The following is an 18,909-nucleotide window of genomic DNA, read 5'->3' on the forward strand; positions in this document are numbered from 1 at the left end:
ATAATGTGAGAATAAAAAGCCAGTATGGGACGTCAGCAACACAATTTGCAGGCCACCTTGAACAATTCCACATGGAAAGACTATCAGATTTCCAAATTCAATTGTGTTACATAAAGCCCCATCTTGTAAATATAGAACCTTATTTTTGTGATTGGGACATCAGCCTCGATTAGTAAGAGTCTCATATGTGAAGGATGTGCTTAATCTCTGATCAAATTGAAACTCTAAAACATCTCACAATTGAATGGGAAGCTAGTCTACAAATTGGAAATAGCAGGTTTTGTTCACAAGATGCAGTCTATCTATGGGAGCTTCTTGTAATGAATTATGCAATGAGGACACCTTTCTTAAACAATTGCTTTTATTGTATTTGTAACAGCAGATCATGTTGTGTGAAGATATAGAGAATGTATACTAAGTTAATCTTAAATATTTAGTAATTGCCAATATTTTAAAAAGTTGAATATTTTCTATATGTTGCATATATTTTATTATATTTGTGAAATGTTAGATTTACACCACAAAACAATATTGCATTATCATTGTATGTTTGCGCCTTTGGCTTCAGATTGGACTTCACACATTCATTTTCTAGATATCCACTGCCTCGAATTGTTCACCATTGTGAAAAAATGTTACTGCTAGATTGACCTGCATGCGCCATAATATCAAGTAGATGTAAACCCTGCCTACTGTTTTAACAGTAAAACCTGATAGTCTAATGGTAGGTTATTTTACTTATTTTATTTTATCCTTGTTTTAGAGATTAACATGGTGGATATTCTTACAACTCCGTCAATGGCAAAACCTAAACAAGACTACTCAAGGACTCCTGGTCAATTGTTATCTCTTATTAGCTCACTAGGCTTTGTAAGTATGCCTGATATACGCACGTGTCATTAACATTTCTGATATAGGCCAAGTGCAATGCTCCCTTTACTGCGAACGAAGCCCCTTTGTCTTGGTGAGTGACATCTGTGGAATTCTTTTGTTTTGCCGAGTGTTGATGGGCCCTTAACTGCACCACTCCACACACTTCAGTGTGGTGCTAGATGCAAACTGTACTGCTCATGTGCAATTTTCTGATGAGGCACCTGGCTGTCTTAAAGCCAGTGTTCTACAGGCTTTTTTAATCATGGCATTGTCAGTGAAGAGTTATGCATGTTTGTCTCTGAAAAAGGGAGTTGCAGTGCAAGCTGGAATTGAATCTCACCACCTCCATTGCCTTTTTTGAATTGGCCTAGTTTTTTTTCTTTTGGTTTCCTGTCCAAAAACGGAAAACATTATGAACAGAAGAGCAGGTATCCCTTAACCCAAAGGGTATACTGGTAAACTAAACGTATGCAGAAAAATAATCCATGGGATGAATAAAATAACTATCAATAGAAGTAGTTTTATAAGGAAGTAATTGTATTCAAAGAACTAGTAATAGTCATCCCATTTGTTACAAAACAGCAAACTAAGGCAAAGATTAAAAAAAAATTACTCAGTAAACGTTAACATAATATACATACCATACAAAAAAAGCGATCCATGTAAAATGCATTCACTCCCACTTACACTACAGAAAAGTGCAAAAATCGACAAAGGAGAGAACGCTATTTTAAGGGAAAATAAAAAGACCAAAGCCGTTTATGTCTTCTTTACATGGCTGACTTTCAGCCATAAATGTGCAGGATCTATATCGCCTCAAGTGCTTGTGATCTTGGTTGGCTCTGGTCGTCCTGTTTTTTGGTAAGGGGATTTAATCCCCATCGCAGATGGGTTTCAACGTTTGATGCCAAATTAGCACATCTTCCTTGGGGTGAAATTAACTAAAACAACAAAATATGTAGGAAAAAATGAATGAATCGCAGAATTATTTGGACTTGATGTGCTGTCTTTGGACTCAAAATCTATTTATCGTACCAACATTTATGGATTCTTGGTTCCAGAGCGATAATTGGCAAGACCTGTGAAGAAAAAATGGTGGGAATCGTAACTATAGTGTGTCCACAGGAATGTTATAAAGAGACAAGTCCCACGCCTAAGCGCCCAAACTAAAAGGGGGGGGGGGTTACTCATGGTCGAACGTTGCAGTTAATTGCTGGAAGTAACGGACTCATTAAAGCAGCTTATTTAAAATGGTTTCTCCGGTGTATATTAACCATGCAAAATTGCACGTACGTTGATAATGCGTGATCCACTGCATACTGTTTAAAACTCCATAACGTAAGAAGAAGCAGGTTGCAAAGCTGCAGGCTCTATTTCTCCAATAACTGTATGAGCCATAAACACAAAAAATAGACTAATCCAAAGTCAGAAAATATGTCGGGCATCTTAAACTCGACTAGAAATAGAAATCGGGCTCTGCGGCTCGCATTATTTGCAGGTTGCTAGCCATAGAAAACGGACAGATTAGTGAATAATAACGGCCGGCATCTGTTATTTTCATAGGTTTTCAAGAAACACAAAGGACACACTGGAATTATTATAACAGCCCCTTCTTCCCTGAAGCTCCTCCTCTTCCTCCTGTCACGCAGTGCTTCTTTAAGAGCACGGCCACGTTCCCCCTCACAACTCCCCCCAGCCCCATTCACTCATCTCCTTACGTCCATGTCCTATTTCTTCAATGAGCTGGGTTAGTCTTTTGATGGTCCACTGGGGGTGATCTCCTGGCTCGCCACCTTCTCTCCTATTCGCCTGCTCCTGCTGTTGTTCTCGTTCTCCCCTTCCAGTTCGTGCATCCTCTGTTCTCGGGCTTGGTTGCTATCCGCAACGGGGTCCCTGTTATGCATAAAGTGTTTAAAGAAGGGTGTATTCCTGGTAACTTCCATTTGTACGTTGCTGGCTGTGATCATTGTCCCTTTTAACTGCCTGCTTCCATATCTGGCATCTGTTTGTATTCACTGTTTCACAAGTACTTCATGTTCAAAAAATGGTATCCTCTCCTTCTTGGCCCAGTCGGTACTTACTTTGTTTACTTCCTTTTCTCTGGAATCTTTCTCTCTCACCTAGTGGCACAGCATTCGGCACAAGTCCTGCTGGATTGGCATACACTGAATTGTAGCTTTCTGAATAGTCTTTTATGGATGACCCAAACCGTTCTGCCATGCCATTTGCCTGGGGCCACAGTGGAGTTATCTTCTGGTGAATGAACCCCAGATGCTTCGCCAATCTGTGGTACTCATGGCCGTTGAATGATGGCCATTTGTCTGTCTTTATTGTGGTAGGGATTCTCCACTCACTAAAAAACGTCATGAATGACTCCTATTACCTGGCTGAATGCCGTGGATGGTGTCCTCTTTATGAACGGGAATCTCTGATTCATCCACAAGCACTAGAAGGTGATCTCCTGTTTCTTTTGGCCCATAGAAGTCCATTGCAATGCCCTGCCATACCGTGTCAGGAATTTGTGTTGGCTGCATCGGTAGTGGTGGGTCGCTCTTGGCCGTGCATTGGCATGGAAGGCAACTCTTGACTGCCTTTTCTACCACAATGTCCATGAGTGGGAACCACACTGTCTGAGCAGTTTCTTGGTTGCCTCCCCCACTCTGTGTCCTTCATGTGCAAGCACCACCAACCCCGACCACAAGCATGATGGAATGACAATGCAACATCCTCTCAACAGCGTCTCTTGTTCTGACACGAGTTCTGTGTCCACTTTCACTAAACGCTCCACCTCCCGTCTGTTCATGCCGTCATACCGGTGCAGGAGTCTTCTATAGTTCCTCCACCTGTTGGAGGGGGTTAGCTCCATGGCCCAGTTGATGGATGGGTCAGCGTGTGAGGCTTGTGCTAGGTCTTTAATGGTGAGGGCCTGCGTCATGTCCTCTCCAGTGACGTAGCAAACATATTCTGCATCCCATTCCCTCTGTGGCTGTGTCTTTGTTGTCAAGTGTCCCAAAATGTAGTCTGCGGGGTTGCTATCCCCCCAAGTCTGAACACGATTGCATAGTCGTACACCTGGAGGCGAATACCCTATCTCTCAATCGTAGGTGGCATCTTGGTCCTCGGATTTCCGAATAGCGAGGGATTGGCGGTCAGTCATAAGGGTGAATCTTCTCCCTATAACGAATTGATGGAAGTACTCACAAGCCCACACCGCAGCCAAACTTTCTCTGCTTGTGAGTATGCGCTTTCTGTCTGGGATAAGGATCTGCTGGATTAAGCTACTACAAAGCTCGCCTGCGCCTCTGGCCTGTCACGCTGAGCTAGGTTGGCCCCTAATTCCACCGGGATGGCATCTGCCACAATTTCTGTGTGCCATGCTGGATTGAAATAAGTGAGGTGTGTTGCTCTTTCCAGTTCGGCCTTTATTTTCTCATGCTTTTGACAGTCTTGTGAACAGTGGAACAGTGGCTCCTCTTTCCGCAGTAGTTTCCTCAGTGGTTGGGTGGTGATGGCCTATCTCGGGAGGTAGCGAGCGCAGTAGCCAGCCATCCCTAGAAACAACCTGACCTCAGCCACCTAGGTGGGCCACTGCAGCTCGCTGATGGTGCGTACCTTCTCCCGGTCGAGTCGCATTCCTTGGCTTGAAGATGTGTCCGTAGAAACTTAGCTTGTCCTTGCTGATATTGCATTTCTCATATTTCAGTGAGAGTCCAGCATCTCTCAGGATGTTGCATGCGTCTATTAGGGCTTGATCATGTTCCTTCTGGGAGGTGCCGTTTATTAGAATGTCATCGGAGTAGTTGAATGCCGATTTCACGGGGCTCAACAGGTGTCCAATAGTCTCCTGAAAAATCTCTGCGGCAGAGGAGATTCTGTAATTCAAACGTTTGTAATGAATTAGACCATTGTGGGTGGGGAACGTAGTGATCCCTCTGGACTCAGGATGCAGTTCCAACTGGTGGTACCCCTGATTGAGGTCCAGTTTCGAAAATGTTGTTGCACAGTTTAGCTGTACAATCATGTCATCTATCTTCCGACCAGGGTGCCTCTCCCTCTAAATGGCTGTATTGGCCACCCTCATGTCAACACAGTCTATTTTGTTTACTTCCTTTGGCGCGATTACTAGGGGAGAAATCCATGAAATAGGCCAGTACCTTCACTGGGTAATGCAGTGCAGACCAGCTGTGACACGCGTGGTGCTGGGGCAACGTGCCCTTTAGAGTGGTGGTGGTTGTTCTGGAGTCCTGATTGCAATGGGCAGTCCTTATGTGGATTCAAGGTTTCCAGGCTACTATAGGCAGTCCTTATGGGTTTCCAGGCTGCTATGGGCAGTCTTTGCGGTTTTAGTCAAGTGGAGTGCGAGAGCGCTAGTGTGCTATGTCCTTCTTGTTAGGCAGAATCCAGTGCAGTTCCCTTAGGGAGCACTACACAAGATTAGGACTACAGGTGAGAGCAATAAATCCTCTTTGGTATCAGTCAGATTTAGTTGGTAGCTGTGGCTGAGCAGTCAGACTTATCTCAAGAGGGAGATGAGCAGTATTCAGGGTTTACACATTAGGCCTACAATACTATGGCACAAGAAAACACTGACCAAAGCTTTGTAGTTAAAAAGTAGATATATATTTATTTTATACACTTCTAAGAAAACACATGCATCACAGTCATCAAGCAAGTTAAATTAAGTCAAGGAACAATATACCCACTATGTAGACCAAATGAACCAGAGTGAAAACTAAGCAAAACGGCACAGTGAAAACTACACACAAGGGATCCTCTAACAATTCCTCACAAGGGAGGGAAAGCACAAGTTATTCAGAAATAGGTTCCTATACACCCTAGCAATACTTCCCATCAGTTGTGAATCAGTTCAACACGGCAGTGCATCAGTGTAAGCCAGGGGTGCACAACTGATTTTGACAGAGAGCTGAAAGTACCTTACATGATGGCTATCATGGGCTGAAAAGTAAATGTGGGCGGGGCGGTAGGCGGGGCGTGGCAGGAGGCTTTTTCAACCCCCAATTTGTATTAAACACATGGAAAAAGAATATGTTTTTGAGGGGTAATGATTTTTATTTGCATTTCAAACTTACATTTTGTACTACACATTTTCCATTGTTATAATATATTTCTATTTAGTTATTGTATATCATCTGTTCAATTAAATGATATATATTTTATTGACCCTTGATTGGACATTCCGTTATTTCGGACTGCTATAGTTTGCTGTTTGGGTTGTCCAAGAAGAGTATGGCCTTCGTTGAGTCAGGTTTCCTCAAAAAGCAAAGGATGTTCATCTCCTAACTGTGCCTGTTTTACCTTTATTATTGGGTTCACTCTTGGAGTGCAACACTATGCCCCATGGCTCCCTCACCCCCAACCAAACACTATGCCCCATGGTCCCCTCACCCCCAACCAAACACTATGCCCCATGGCTCCCATCCCCAACCAAACACTATGCCCCATGGCCCCCACCCCTCAAGCTAATACTATGCCCCATGTCCCTCACCCCCAACCAAACACTATGCCCCATGTCCCTCACCCCCAACCAAACACTATGCCCCATGGCCCCCTCACCCCAACCAAACACTATGCCCCATGGGCCCCTTACCCCCAACCAAACACTATGCCCCATGGCTCCGACCCCCAACCAACACTATGCCCCATGGCTCCGACCCCCAACCAACACTATGCCCCATGGCTCCCACCCCAAGCAAACACTATGCCCCATGGCCCCCTCTCCCCAACCAAACACTATGCCCCATGTCTCTCACCCCCAACCAAACACTATGCCCCATGGGCCCCTCACCCCCAACCAATATCCATGCAGACCTGAACCCCCCACCCCCCAACTCAGCACACAAACTCAAGCATGCACCCATACAGACCTGAACCCCCCGCCCCCCAACTCAGCACACAAATTCTCAAGCATGCACCCATACAGACCCTGCATCTCAACATACACCGCACTTACACTCCAAAACAAACATTCATGCACACCCGAACCCCCCCTAACCCCCGCATCTCAACAAATATTGCACAATTATACAAAAACAAACATTCATGCACACCCGACGCCCCCCACCCCCACATCTCAACATGCACAAAACAAACATACAAAAACAAGCATTCGTGCACACCCGACACCCAACGCCCGCATCCCAACACATACAAACATACACACAAACATACAGCAGAACAGACCCGACACACAAACACAAACAAACAGACCACTTACTGGGCGTGCTGGAAGGCAGGCTAGCTGGAACGCTGGCGAGGTCTCTGGCACTACGGCTGGCTTGGGCGTGGCAAGGCTGAAATGCCTTCCGGCATCAAGCCTTACTGGCCACGCCAGCCGTAGTGCTGGCCCTCCATTGGTGCAGCACACACGCACTACGTGGCTCGTAGGAGCTACGTGTGCGTGTGCTCTGAGCCAATGAGGGCCAGTGTTTTGTTCGGCCCGGAAGAGAAGAGTTTCAAAGACTTTCCTAATGGAGGGCGGCCGATGCTGCTTGCGGGCCGCACTCCATTAGGAAAGTCTTTGTGCCTCGCGGGCCGGACAACATGCCATGGCGGGCCGCAACTGGCCCGCGGGCCCGTATTTTGTGCACCCATGATGTAAGCAATACTTAGAATGAAAACTGAGCGAAATGGCATTTCACAATGATTATGCAGTGGGAAGAAAGAGTGGTTATAAGAAAGGGGTGCACCACACAGTTCGAATGGAGAATCAATCTCGAGAAGGCAGGTCTAACAAATGTGACGAGAGTCAGTAGGCCTGTGCCAGAGTTGGTGGCATAGGGCAAGGGCCGAGGAGCAAAATGTTCTTGTCGCTGCAGTCAAGTCTTTGGTTAACAATATTAGAAGAGGTGGTTGCAAAGGAAAGACAATGTTAAGAGAGGGCCGGCCAACTCAACAGGCAGGTAAAGGATTTAAAACGCCTTTAGCACTACCGCGAAGAAAGGGCGGCATGGCGGAACAATGTACCTTAAAATGAAGAAGTGGCTCCTGCGGTGGCGGTTGTTCCTGGTAGTTCCTGCAGTTCGGGGGATCCAGCAGGGGAAGAGAGGCTCGTCGTGGAGGAAGGTTAGAGTTACTGCACTACCCAGGGATGAAACCAGGCGCAGTGCTGCCCGACAAATAAAAGGTACTCTCCTTTAAATCGCGGTCCGGGTGGACTGGTGCCTGGCTATCCGGCCTCCGAGTACAGGGTACGGGAGATTTGACCAAGGACCGGGGAATGCGATTGGCAAACTGGTTGGCCCCACCAGCTCAAGGGAAGAAGGCTCTTGCAGATGAAGATCTTCTTTCGTCATGTGGAGAAAAGTGGCGAGATGCTGCAGCAGGGCTTCACCGGTTGTTCAGTCGTTGCAGATGTCTTTGGCTTCCCTCCTCTTCGGCTGCTTAGTTCCATTGGCGACGTCTTGCTCTTCCAGTCCTCGGAACCCTGCTTTTATGCAAAAAGATCCCCATTCATACAGCCTAGCTGTCACTCACACAGTGGAGTGGTCATCTTGGCGGGAGACCCTCCAGCCTATCAGGATAGAGTGCGACATGGGTTGCTGAGGCATCCCTGTCCATGGGTCCTACTCCCCCTCCCACACAATGGACCCACCCCAGACTCGGTGGTGCCGGAAGGAGGGCTTCTGAGCAGAAGCCCGCCAAACGGTTGATCAAAGGATCCCCGACCTGGGTTAGGATCGTAGAGAAAGACACGAGAAAGAAGTTATATTAAAGTTCTGGCAAATAAAACCTACCGGAGCAAAGTTAATATTAAAATGCACCAGCGGTATGTTAGAGGCTCAGAAAAAGTGGTAGCCTTGAACAATGGGAAACTCCCATAGGGAAATATTCGCGGTCGAATATTTATGGTAGTAACCACTGCCAACAGCCAGAAACTTTTGAGAGAGGTACTGTAGGGTACACTCTCGAAAATGAACACGGGGGGAAAAACTATTACCCCCTTCCAGTACCTCCATAGTTAGATGGGTCGTACTGGTTTAGTTAATCGGATTTGACTAGTAAAGTCAATGGGGACTTTACATGCCCTGGGAGACAGTAGTCCGTCCCAGGGTATGGAGTCTATGTTTGGGGGTCGCTATGATACCCCTGTGTCACTGCATTGAGGGTGCGGTGTAACACATGTGAATAAAGATGGTTCCAATGGGGTTGAGAAAATCCCATAAGCATTAAACACAAAAAATAGCCTAGAACACAAATAGCAAAAATGCCTAGGAGTGGGAAAAAGAGTCTCACTCTTAGCAGGTAAAAAGAAACAAACCTATCAAATCCAGCAAAGCTGCTGGGGGCCTCTCTAGGTATGGGAAATTAGCCATAGAATGAGAATTCTCCCTAACACTTCTCCTTACCGTTGTAGGTGCTTAAGGAGCCCAGCAGAGGGATACAGCAAGGAGCTGACCAAGGGCTCACGCAAAATGGATCGGGGCGGCTGAAGCAGAGAAGATGTTGCAGCAACAGATATTAAGTGAGCAAGCTGCAAGTTGAAAGATTCTGTCCGGCTTAGTTAGAGCACGCGCACCTTCTTATGACTTTTGCTTCTGTTTTCTCTGCAGGGCCGGGCCGGAGCGGAGGCGGTAAGCGTTAGCTGCTCGTAGGCAGGAAATGACGCAAAGCGCTGGGCGTGGGCCTGGCATGCCTTATGTAGCCCAATCCACTGCCTTAGCACAACTCGACCGCACAGACCTGATGGCACTGGTGTGAGCTTGGCGGCCGTGTTGGTTATCGATGAATGACGTTCTCCGGTGGCCATCTTGGAGGGGGCTTGATTCTGTATTGCCATGTGGTACCTTGGAGGGGACCTGGATTCGATGTTGGACATATTGTGCTTGCTGCGCCATCCAGCAACTAGGGTGGACCAGCCTTCCCCCATATATCCGCCTTGGTACCTGCTTGTGTGCCTGCTGCAACCTGAAGATGTTTGTTTTTTCTGTGGGATCATGACATCCTCCTTCCCGACAAACCATCTAAAAGTGTCCTCCTGTGGCGCACCTCGTACAGCGTTCGTTCAGGGCTGTGTATACCCCCTGAGTGCGGGAAGATCTGGCCACATCGGTAGCAAAGCTTCTGTGTACAGGACCTATCCGTGTCTGTGTGAATCCTTCACTTGGCGGTCCCCTTAATGTGGTTGGGATATCCTGTGCTCCTTTTCCTCTGTCCTTGACACTCGTAAATTCTGCTACTGAGTCGTCCTCGTTTCTCTTCTTGGGCATTTTCATGGCAGAGGTTTGTGCTTCACGGCTCTCATGGACTTTGGGCAGTTCAATGACTTTATCAATCGTGAGGGGTTTCTTCCAAGAGTTGTTTTCCCAGTGTGGATGACACACAACCTTCGATTACACGAAGCAGGAAATCTTCGTCATCTGAGAAAGCTGAAAATTGACAGTGGACTAGCTTCGGACGGAGCCGAGTGATGAACTCCTCTACAGTTTCGTGGGAGGACCTGTGGCACTGGCTGAACAGGTACCTTTCGTAGTCCCCGTTTGGTTGTACTGCCAGCTTTTTGTTTAAGGCAGCAATTAGTTTGTCATAGGTCGTTCTTTCTTCTGCTGGAATTGTCTTGATGATGCTCCTTATTTCCTTTCTTTTCCAGCTACGTTTGTAAAAATGTCCATTGGGACCAGTGATTTCTTTCCAACCCTGCTGCCTTGATGAAGTCATCAAAGTCTTCAACCCACTCTTTCCACCTTGGTCACATGTCTTGCTGAGGTTGGAGGTATGAATGAGCTTGGTTTCCTTAGAAATGCCACCTTCCCTATGACTTGCTGAGCCCCCTCTTGGTCTCCTCCTTGGTCCACCATGTCAGTGAGTCTTTGGATGGTCTTATGTTGTGGTTGTGAGCTTTTCTTTCTCTCCCCCTCAACCTCCCTCTACACGGGGCAAGTTGGCGTTCTCCTTTAGGACTTCGGGTCTTTGATGGGGATCGACCCAAATGTGAGCATCTCCTGATTTGATGTTGACACACTCACTGTCTCGGCATGCGTGTGATTGTTCTTCAGTGTCCCAACAAAATGCCTCTTTCGTTTATAAAAGTTCTTGGAATAATATTCTTTAATAATAAACAGGTGAAAGCCTGTACAAGGAAAAACAGCCAAGAGTTTCAAGCCCTCACAACCAATGAGTTTAAAACATACCAGCACTCTATGGTAGAATGTGTAAACCTCAACAAGTATGGTTATACAGGTCGGCCATTGTGCAATTGTGTTAAAACATCGAACATTCCATTCCAGATTAAATGCAAAGTTCACTCGTTGCTGCAAAATAATGGCATTAAACATAACAGTCATTCATTTCAAATCTGTCAGCAATTAAGGGAAGTGGCTAAAAATTGCATCGCATCAGATTGTATAGCAATCAATACAAAAAATAAATGAATATATTTTTGATCAATTGGGAAAGACCCAGAGTGGATTTGTGTACACATAAGCATGCACATACCAAATTGATGTGCAAATGTATATGTTCGCAGGCTGAGAGTGGAAACTAGTCTACAGTTAAGAGGTCGTGTTCCAATGATGACACAAGTTCTGCAAAGTTGAACACGTTTGCGAACGGAGACCACACAAGTCTATCTACTGATTAGAAATATCTCTTAATCTATAAGACCTGGGTGCAAAGCTATGCATAATAAATAAAGTGACAAGTATAAAATGCGTATGGATGTAAACGCATGAACAATCCAATATGATTATTCACAGGCAAGCATGAAATTTAAAAGCAAGGCACAGCATGTGTGTAAAGTGCATAGTGCATCCTTAAAACTAAACCATGCCAGAGCTTGCGCTAAAGGACATCTACCCCAGTATGATTATTCTCAGGAAAGCAAAACATTGAGATACAAAACATGGCATGTATGTAAAGTGCATAGTGCATCCTTAAATCTAGAACATGGCAGAACTCAAGATGAAGGACCAATAATATTGGTCGCAAATAAAGTGCACAGTATCAATATTAAAGAATGCGACCAAATAACCATTGCCTATTCATGGTTACGATGGTATTAAATGCAAGTCACAGCCTGTTTAAATCTGAAAAATGCCAAAATTCAAGATAAAGAATGTATAATAACAATAGTCGCAGATAAAGTGCACAGTGCATGGCCACGTAACACAGTATTGAAATTTGCAAAACTACCATTGCCTGGTCAAGGTTCAGATAGTATTGAAATATCAAATGCATGGCCAATCGTAAGCAAAGCCCCAATTTCCAGTAAATTGATACATCCACCATCGACAATAGATTCTCTAGATTCTCTAGGACTGTATTAGACTGTATTGGAGTCTCGGCTAAATCCAATTTGCGCACCATAGAAACATCAATCACAGCTAAAACATTATTTTGTTTTTCGCATACTGGCACAAATAGGGGAGAACAACTAAGAAGAGCGCATAAAGAAACACCACGGTAAACAAGATAGTGTGAATAGTAAAGCCACAAAAAAAACAATAACTGAATGTAACATTAAAACTATAAAAACTTGAAAACTATAAAAATAGATTGGGACAAGACAAAAACCCTGAGACCTGTCCAGTGACCAATACAATACATATTCCGCTAACAAGAAAAACAAAGAAAAAGAGTATTCTCATGTTTGTGTAGAAACTATTCCACCATATACAGAGACAGCTGGACTGCAACAATATGGAAAACGGGGAAAAGGAAAAAATGGAGACCACATGATAGAATAATACATCATGCATAAGACCAACAGGACCATAGTGAGGGGATAAGACTGAACAAAACTCATAACGATTCATAAGTTAAACACCTATAAAAGTAAATCGCGCCTCATCTATGTGGTGGCTATGAGGCACTTCAGTTTGAAAGTCAATAATTAAGCGTGTTTCAAATTGTCTCAACTTAAGAGTTCTTTCACCTCCACGTGGATGTTTTGCAACATGTGCCACACTGAAAAACTGAATTCCCTGTATTTTACCATCAAGAATTTCCAACAAATATTTGGCTATAGGCTATGAAAAATCCTTATTTTTTATGGCATGTACATCTTGAAGAATTCTGAATTTCAATTTATTGGTGGCACTCTCCACGTACCACTTGGGGCAAGAACAACTCGGAGCATACAAAACAAAGTATGTATTACAGTTAGTATGCCCAATGATGGAAAATGTTTTGCCCGTGATGGGATGGTGAAAAGAAGGCTGGGATAATGCATATTCACAGATCTTGCATTTAGAGCATTTTACAAAACCTAAAGATTTTTGGCAATTCCATTGGAATTTTTAATCGGAGCAAGGAAACTTGAAACCAATTTTATCTTTCAAAGAGGGTGCTTTTCTGAAGGTTGGACAAGGAAAATTGGGAAGAGCAGAACCAAGTTCCTTGTCAGCCCCCAGAACATGCCAATGTTAGGTGATAATATGCCTGATCTTGCCATTTGACATTTGACCATATGTTACAATCAGGCATGTTTGTTCCTCTTTAGCTTCACAGGATGGACTGGGGGATATCAGCAGTGTGTCCCGGTCAAGATGTTGTGCCTTGGAGAATGCCTTTTCAATCAGTTTGTTAGAATGACCCCTCGCCGCAAAGCTTTTAGCTACGTTGGCTGATTGTTGATGGAAATCCAAGGTTTCCGAATTGTTCCTCTGAAACCTTACAAAATCTCCATAGGAGATACTATTAATGCACGACGTGTGGTGATTACTAGTGGCTAGCAAAGGAAGGTTTGAGCTGGTAGGTTTACAGAAAACGGAGGTGGCGAGTACATCAGCAGAGCAAATTACCTTGACATCAAGAAAAACCAACTCTGTGTGACTGAGTTTCAGTAAACCGTAAGTTATACTCATTATGATTTAATATTTTAATAAAGCCAGGACACTCTGTAATGGTACATTGCCATAAAATGAAAAGATAGTCAATGTATCTCAGCCAACATGAGATCTTATTGGCAAAGGCTATATTGCCAGGACTCCATACCATATCTTGCTCCGACCATCCCATTGTCAAATTTGCATATGATGGGGCAAAAATTGCCCCCAACACAGTACCCCTCAGTTTGTGAAAAAACGACCCATCAAGAGAATCCTTATGGGCAAGACAAAATTCCATCAATTCAAGAACCATTGCGGTATGTTGCATATAGTTTAAGGACCTCATGTCACGGAAAGATTTGCAGGCTGCAAGGTCTATTTGGTTGTCAATGGCGGTGTACAAGGAGACAACATCCAAGGTTGCCAATAGCATATCTTCTTTCCATGGGATACCATTGACCTGATTGAGGAAGTCCTTCGTATCACACAAATACGATAGGAGACTGGGAACAAGGGGTTTAAGAGTTTCATCCACCAATTCGGCTACATTCTCGTAAAAGGGACCCACACAAGGTTACAATGGGTCGGCCTGGGGGTTTCTGAAGTGATTTATGCAGTTTGGGTAAAAAATAGATGGCATGGGCACTGTTGAGCAGCCTGCAAAATGGCTGCTTAGCCGTGGTGCTCCGTGCCCAGACAACGCTTATCCAATTCCATCGGCGCCTGCACGCATCATCCGGCAGTGGGAACCTACGCCGTGTGTAGCAGGGATCCCAAGCTACACATTCGTCCATTCCTGGGAGAAAACGGACACCCACAGCCCTGTGGTGGCGACTTGTTGGCTGACCGGCACGGGCCGAGGAGGGGCCTGCCCTCGACTGCGCTGTGAGTGAACGCTGTGCGCCATCCTGAGTGCGGCTGCCTGGCGGTGTCGGCTGCCCGCCGTAAGAGACACGAGTTGCTGCGATCCGCACAGCAGACTCCCTGCCTGCCTGCTTGGGGCTGTGGAGGGTCGGACCTCCCCTGCGGGTGCCGTACATCACAGGCTGGACCCTCCGGCCAGGGAGTGTCACAACTGCTGCCCATCCACACTGAGCGGCCTGGGCCTGCCGCGGGCGGAGTCCGGCTGTGTGTGGCCCGCGGCCCCTGCATGTTCCTGTGCTGCGCGTGGACTTGGAGACTGTCCCCTGAGGCGGGTCTCTACAGCACGGAGTGCAGGTCCTTCCCACGTACCATCCAGACCCTGCAAACGAGTTAACCGGTGAGGAGCTGGGGGGATGCCTGATCGGAGCTGCATGCTCCCAGTTGCCAACCTTCATGATCCCCCTGCTTCTCCCCTTGGCTGACACAGTACCCTCTGGGGGCCAGCGCCACTGCTCTCTGCCGGGTGGCCGCCCAGCGGAGCCTTGCACCATGATAATCTCAGCAAAGCGGCCTATCCCTCACAATGAGCCGCGCACACGCCTCATATAAACTGCCAACTGCTTACATCAGCGCTGGTGTTCACGGCTGCTGCTTCCCCCGGCTTCTTGCTCCTCACACCGGCCTGCCTGGTAGGCAACAGCCATTGACTTTGGGTGGAGGTCCGCCCTAGCTTGCGGGGTGGTGCTGTCCCAGCCTGCGGACGTACACCACTGGACACCCACACTGTGACGCTGGCCGCCCGGGGAGGGGTTGTACTCCATGCCACATAATCTGACACTTGCTCTGCATGGTTCGACTTAGTGGGCCTACATCGCTCTGCCCCGTTTGGCCCCCTACGCTACTTCCCCTCACCTGGAGACGACTCTGCCAGCCCTCCGTGTGCATCTTGCCCTTGCATCCTTCCTGGCTGCGCCTTGGGGCGGGCAAACTTCCTACTGCCCCTTACTGGCCTGGGGTGCCTGGGTGGTGCTCCCTGCCTCCGGCCCCCCGAGCCCCATCGTGTGATATCTACTGAAAGCTGCATCAGAACTTTCGCCCCTCCATCTGGCACCCGCTCCTACTGCCTCCTCACAACACTGATCCCCGTGCCCAGAGGACCCGTGCCCCTGTCAATATACGTGGCACCTGCCTGCATCTACACGTCTCTTCAGCCACCCGTAGAATGTCGTACAGGTCTTTTGGAGCCACCAAGGCTGGGGCTATGGATAAGTTCACTAAACCTACATCCAGAACGGAGCAGGGGGCCACCTCCTCGAAACACGATGATATAGAAGCCCCTTTGGATCCCCCCCCCCAGCCTGATCTCACGGCAAGGATGGAATCCATGGCAAAGAACTTTGCCTCATTCCATGAGAAGCTAGATGACATAAATGCGAATATGGCCTCACACATGATGAAGCTGGACCAGCATGGCACTAGAATTTCCGACGCTGAAACCAGAATTGGGGCAAATGAGGATGGCATGCTCGCCCTCCAGAACACTGTTACGGAGCTGGTGCGCGACATGAAGAATGTCAAGGCCAAGTGCGACGACCTGGAGTCGAGGTCAAGCAGAAATAATATCTGCATTTTGGGGGTTCCGTAGTCCGCACTCAAGGGTCGGATGGAACTGGCGGTGGAGTCCCTCAAGGACCTCCTCGGTGACCCTCCACTCTCCCCATTCTTCAAAGTTGAGCGGGCACAACGCGCACTGCCCCCCGCCCCAAACCTGGCGACTTCCCCAGATCGATAATAGCGAAGATTCTTAGCTACAGAGACAGGGACCACATACTACACCTTTCACGCGAGAAGGATGAACTGTGGATGGATTTGCAAATCATCAGGATCTTCCCGGACTTCTCCGTGGGGGTTCAGGCGGAGCACAGGCAATTCAACGGGGTGAAGAAAATGCTCAGAGAAAGGAAAATCGAATACGCAATGCTATTCCCGGCACGCTTGAAATTCACTCATCGCAACAAACTGTACTTCTTCACGGTTCCGGATGAAGCAGTGACATTTATTGAATCACAGATCCCACTGAGAGATCCTGCAGACAACCCAATGGACAATGACTGAAGTGGTTTATAATCCCAACTGGGCATATCTACCGCCACTGGCACAAGCTCCTCCTTCTTTCAACTCTACAACATGTCTCACCAACTGCATGGAACAGACATTAGTTTCCATCTGCCTTCGCTTCTGGCGGGCTACCCTTTGTCCTTTGTTGCCGCCACCATATGGATGGACTGTGCCCCTCGGTCTTGGACCCCCCACCTAATGACTCTCAGCAATCCGACATGCCACACTAAAGTCATCCTTATCTCTTCTCGTCAGCTACCATCCACCACAATGCTTCTTTTGTTACACTTCTCAAAATTGACGCGGATGGACTAGTGGTGCCATGTGCCCCGAACTATCTGCTGAATTGGGTACACGGCAGTGGCGACCTCCACTGTGATTGCAATGCCTGGCTTGACAGTTTGGTTTCAGTTGTGCCCCTGTTGGGCAAGTGGGCTGGTGTTGCCAAGTTGGGCACGCCACTCAGGCTCCTGTGTTCTGGGTGGGGAATACTGCACTGCTGGTTGGGGGAGGGCAGTGAGGGAGGGGGGTGTCAAAGTTCAAAGACGGTTTCATGAAAACGGCATGAGAGCGGGGGTACGGTTACAATGCGATACAACCTTTCTATGACTGGGCGCATGGTACTTACTGGCAGCAAATATCACTGCAGGGATGTTCCATAACAAGGCATCATGTCCATTAACCCTTTAAATGCCAGCGACGAGCCGGCTCGTCGGTAAAAACCGCTCCAGGTTGCCACCGACGAGCCAGCTCGTCGGTGGCACTTAAGGGGTTAATGAGGGGGGAAATGTTGGCGGGTTTGGGCGGTGAATACCGCGATTTTAAGAAAGCCATTGGCACTGGGGGGGAACCTCAATGTCACTTAAGAGGTTAATCTGACATGGAACGTCCGGGGGTTAAGTCATTTCACTAAAGCCCGCAGGATAACCGCTTACGCCCAGAGGCACGGAATTAATATACTCCTCCTCCAAGAAACGCACGCCCTGGGGCGCTTAGCTTCATGTCTGGCTCGGGCCTGGGACTCTAATAGGTACTACACAAAATATTCAACCCAGTCTAGGGGAGCGCTCACCCTGGTGCACAAAAGAGTCCAATTCTCACTGCGGACCAGCCATAAAGACCCAGAGGGCAGATATGTAATTCTTCACTGTCTAATAGCTAACACGGAATGCCTCCTCGTGAACACATACGCCCCAAACTTTGATGCCCCTGATTTTTTTGATGAGGACCACCATACTCACGAGATACATTGGATACCCAATCTTATGGGAGGGGGGCATGATCCTGATCCTTGACAACTAGCTGGACAGATCTGGCACGGCAACACCACGTGCAACCATCCGCTTACATGCACACGTGGCCTCACTGGGCCTCAGCGATGTGTGGAGAGCGCGCCACCCACACACGAGAGACTTTACCTTTTACTCGTCAGTTCACGATAACCTGTCAAGAATAGACCTTTTCCCCATATCGAGTGGGATGGTAGGCAGGGCTATAGACACACATACTACCACACACACTCCCCATACAGACCATTCCCATGTAACGTTGCAGATCAAACTGGGACGGGACGTACCTGCCTGCTCTGCTTGGCGCTTTAAGTTTGAGGCACTGAGGGATATCGTCTTCAAAGTTGACATCCTAGCTCTCATCAAAACTTTTTTTGACTGCAACAAAAGACACGATATATCCGATGGGACCCGGTGGGAGGCGTTCAAGGTCTTCATTAGAGGAATGTGTATCTCCAGGGAGGCTGGGGTCCTTAAAGACATTAAACATAGCCCACATGACTCTGAAACAAAGCTTAAAGACCTTGAGAGGGAGTACACCACTGCACCTTCCCCGGCCATACTGGCACAGAAAAGGTCAGAACTGGAGGCCTTCGAAGCTTGTGCCCACAGGGAGGTGCAGTATTACGGCGTGCAAAAATACGGCGAGGGAGACAGACCGGGGAGAACCCTGGCCAGGCTGGTCCGCGCGGAGGGGGGTAGAACCCGCATAGACTGCATTAGGGATGTGAAAGGGGTCCTGCACTGGTCTGACCAAAACATCCTCGCGACCTTCGCCGAATTCTATGCTGCCCTTTACGCTCCCCAGCAAGAGCACAGCATAGATGATACAAACCTCCTTCTGGACCAAATCCCCATGACACTTTCCCGCGCCACTAGTGAGCATCTGGATACCCCGATCACCTCTGAGGAGATCACCAAGGCTATCTCGGGTCTCCCGAAGGGTAAGGCCCCCGGCCCAGACGGGCTCACCTCTGAGT

At 47.4% G+C, this 18,909-nt stretch overlaps 1 protein-coding gene across 1 annotated transcript in view; it reads left to right on the plus strand.

The window, feature by feature from the left end:
* MASTL (microtubule associated serine/threonine kinase like) overlaps positions 1-18,909 on the plus strand; it is a 1,019,298-nt gene that overhangs the window by 478,463 nt on the left and 521,926 nt on the right. Inside the window, exon 5 of the mRNA XM_069648115.1 lies at positions 764-870. Within this exon, the coding sequence (XP_069504216.1) occupies positions 764-870 (107 nt within the window). The remainder of the gene's footprint in view (positions 1-763; positions 871-18,909) is intronic.

This window comes from Ambystoma mexicanum, chromosome 2q (assembly GCF_040938575.1).
Source record: "Ambystoma mexicanum isolate Mex_15411 chromosome 2q, UKY_AmexF1_1, whole genome shotgun sequence".
NCBI classification, from domain to species: Eukaryota; Metazoa; Chordata; class Amphibia; order Caudata; family Ambystomatidae; genus Ambystoma; species Ambystoma mexicanum.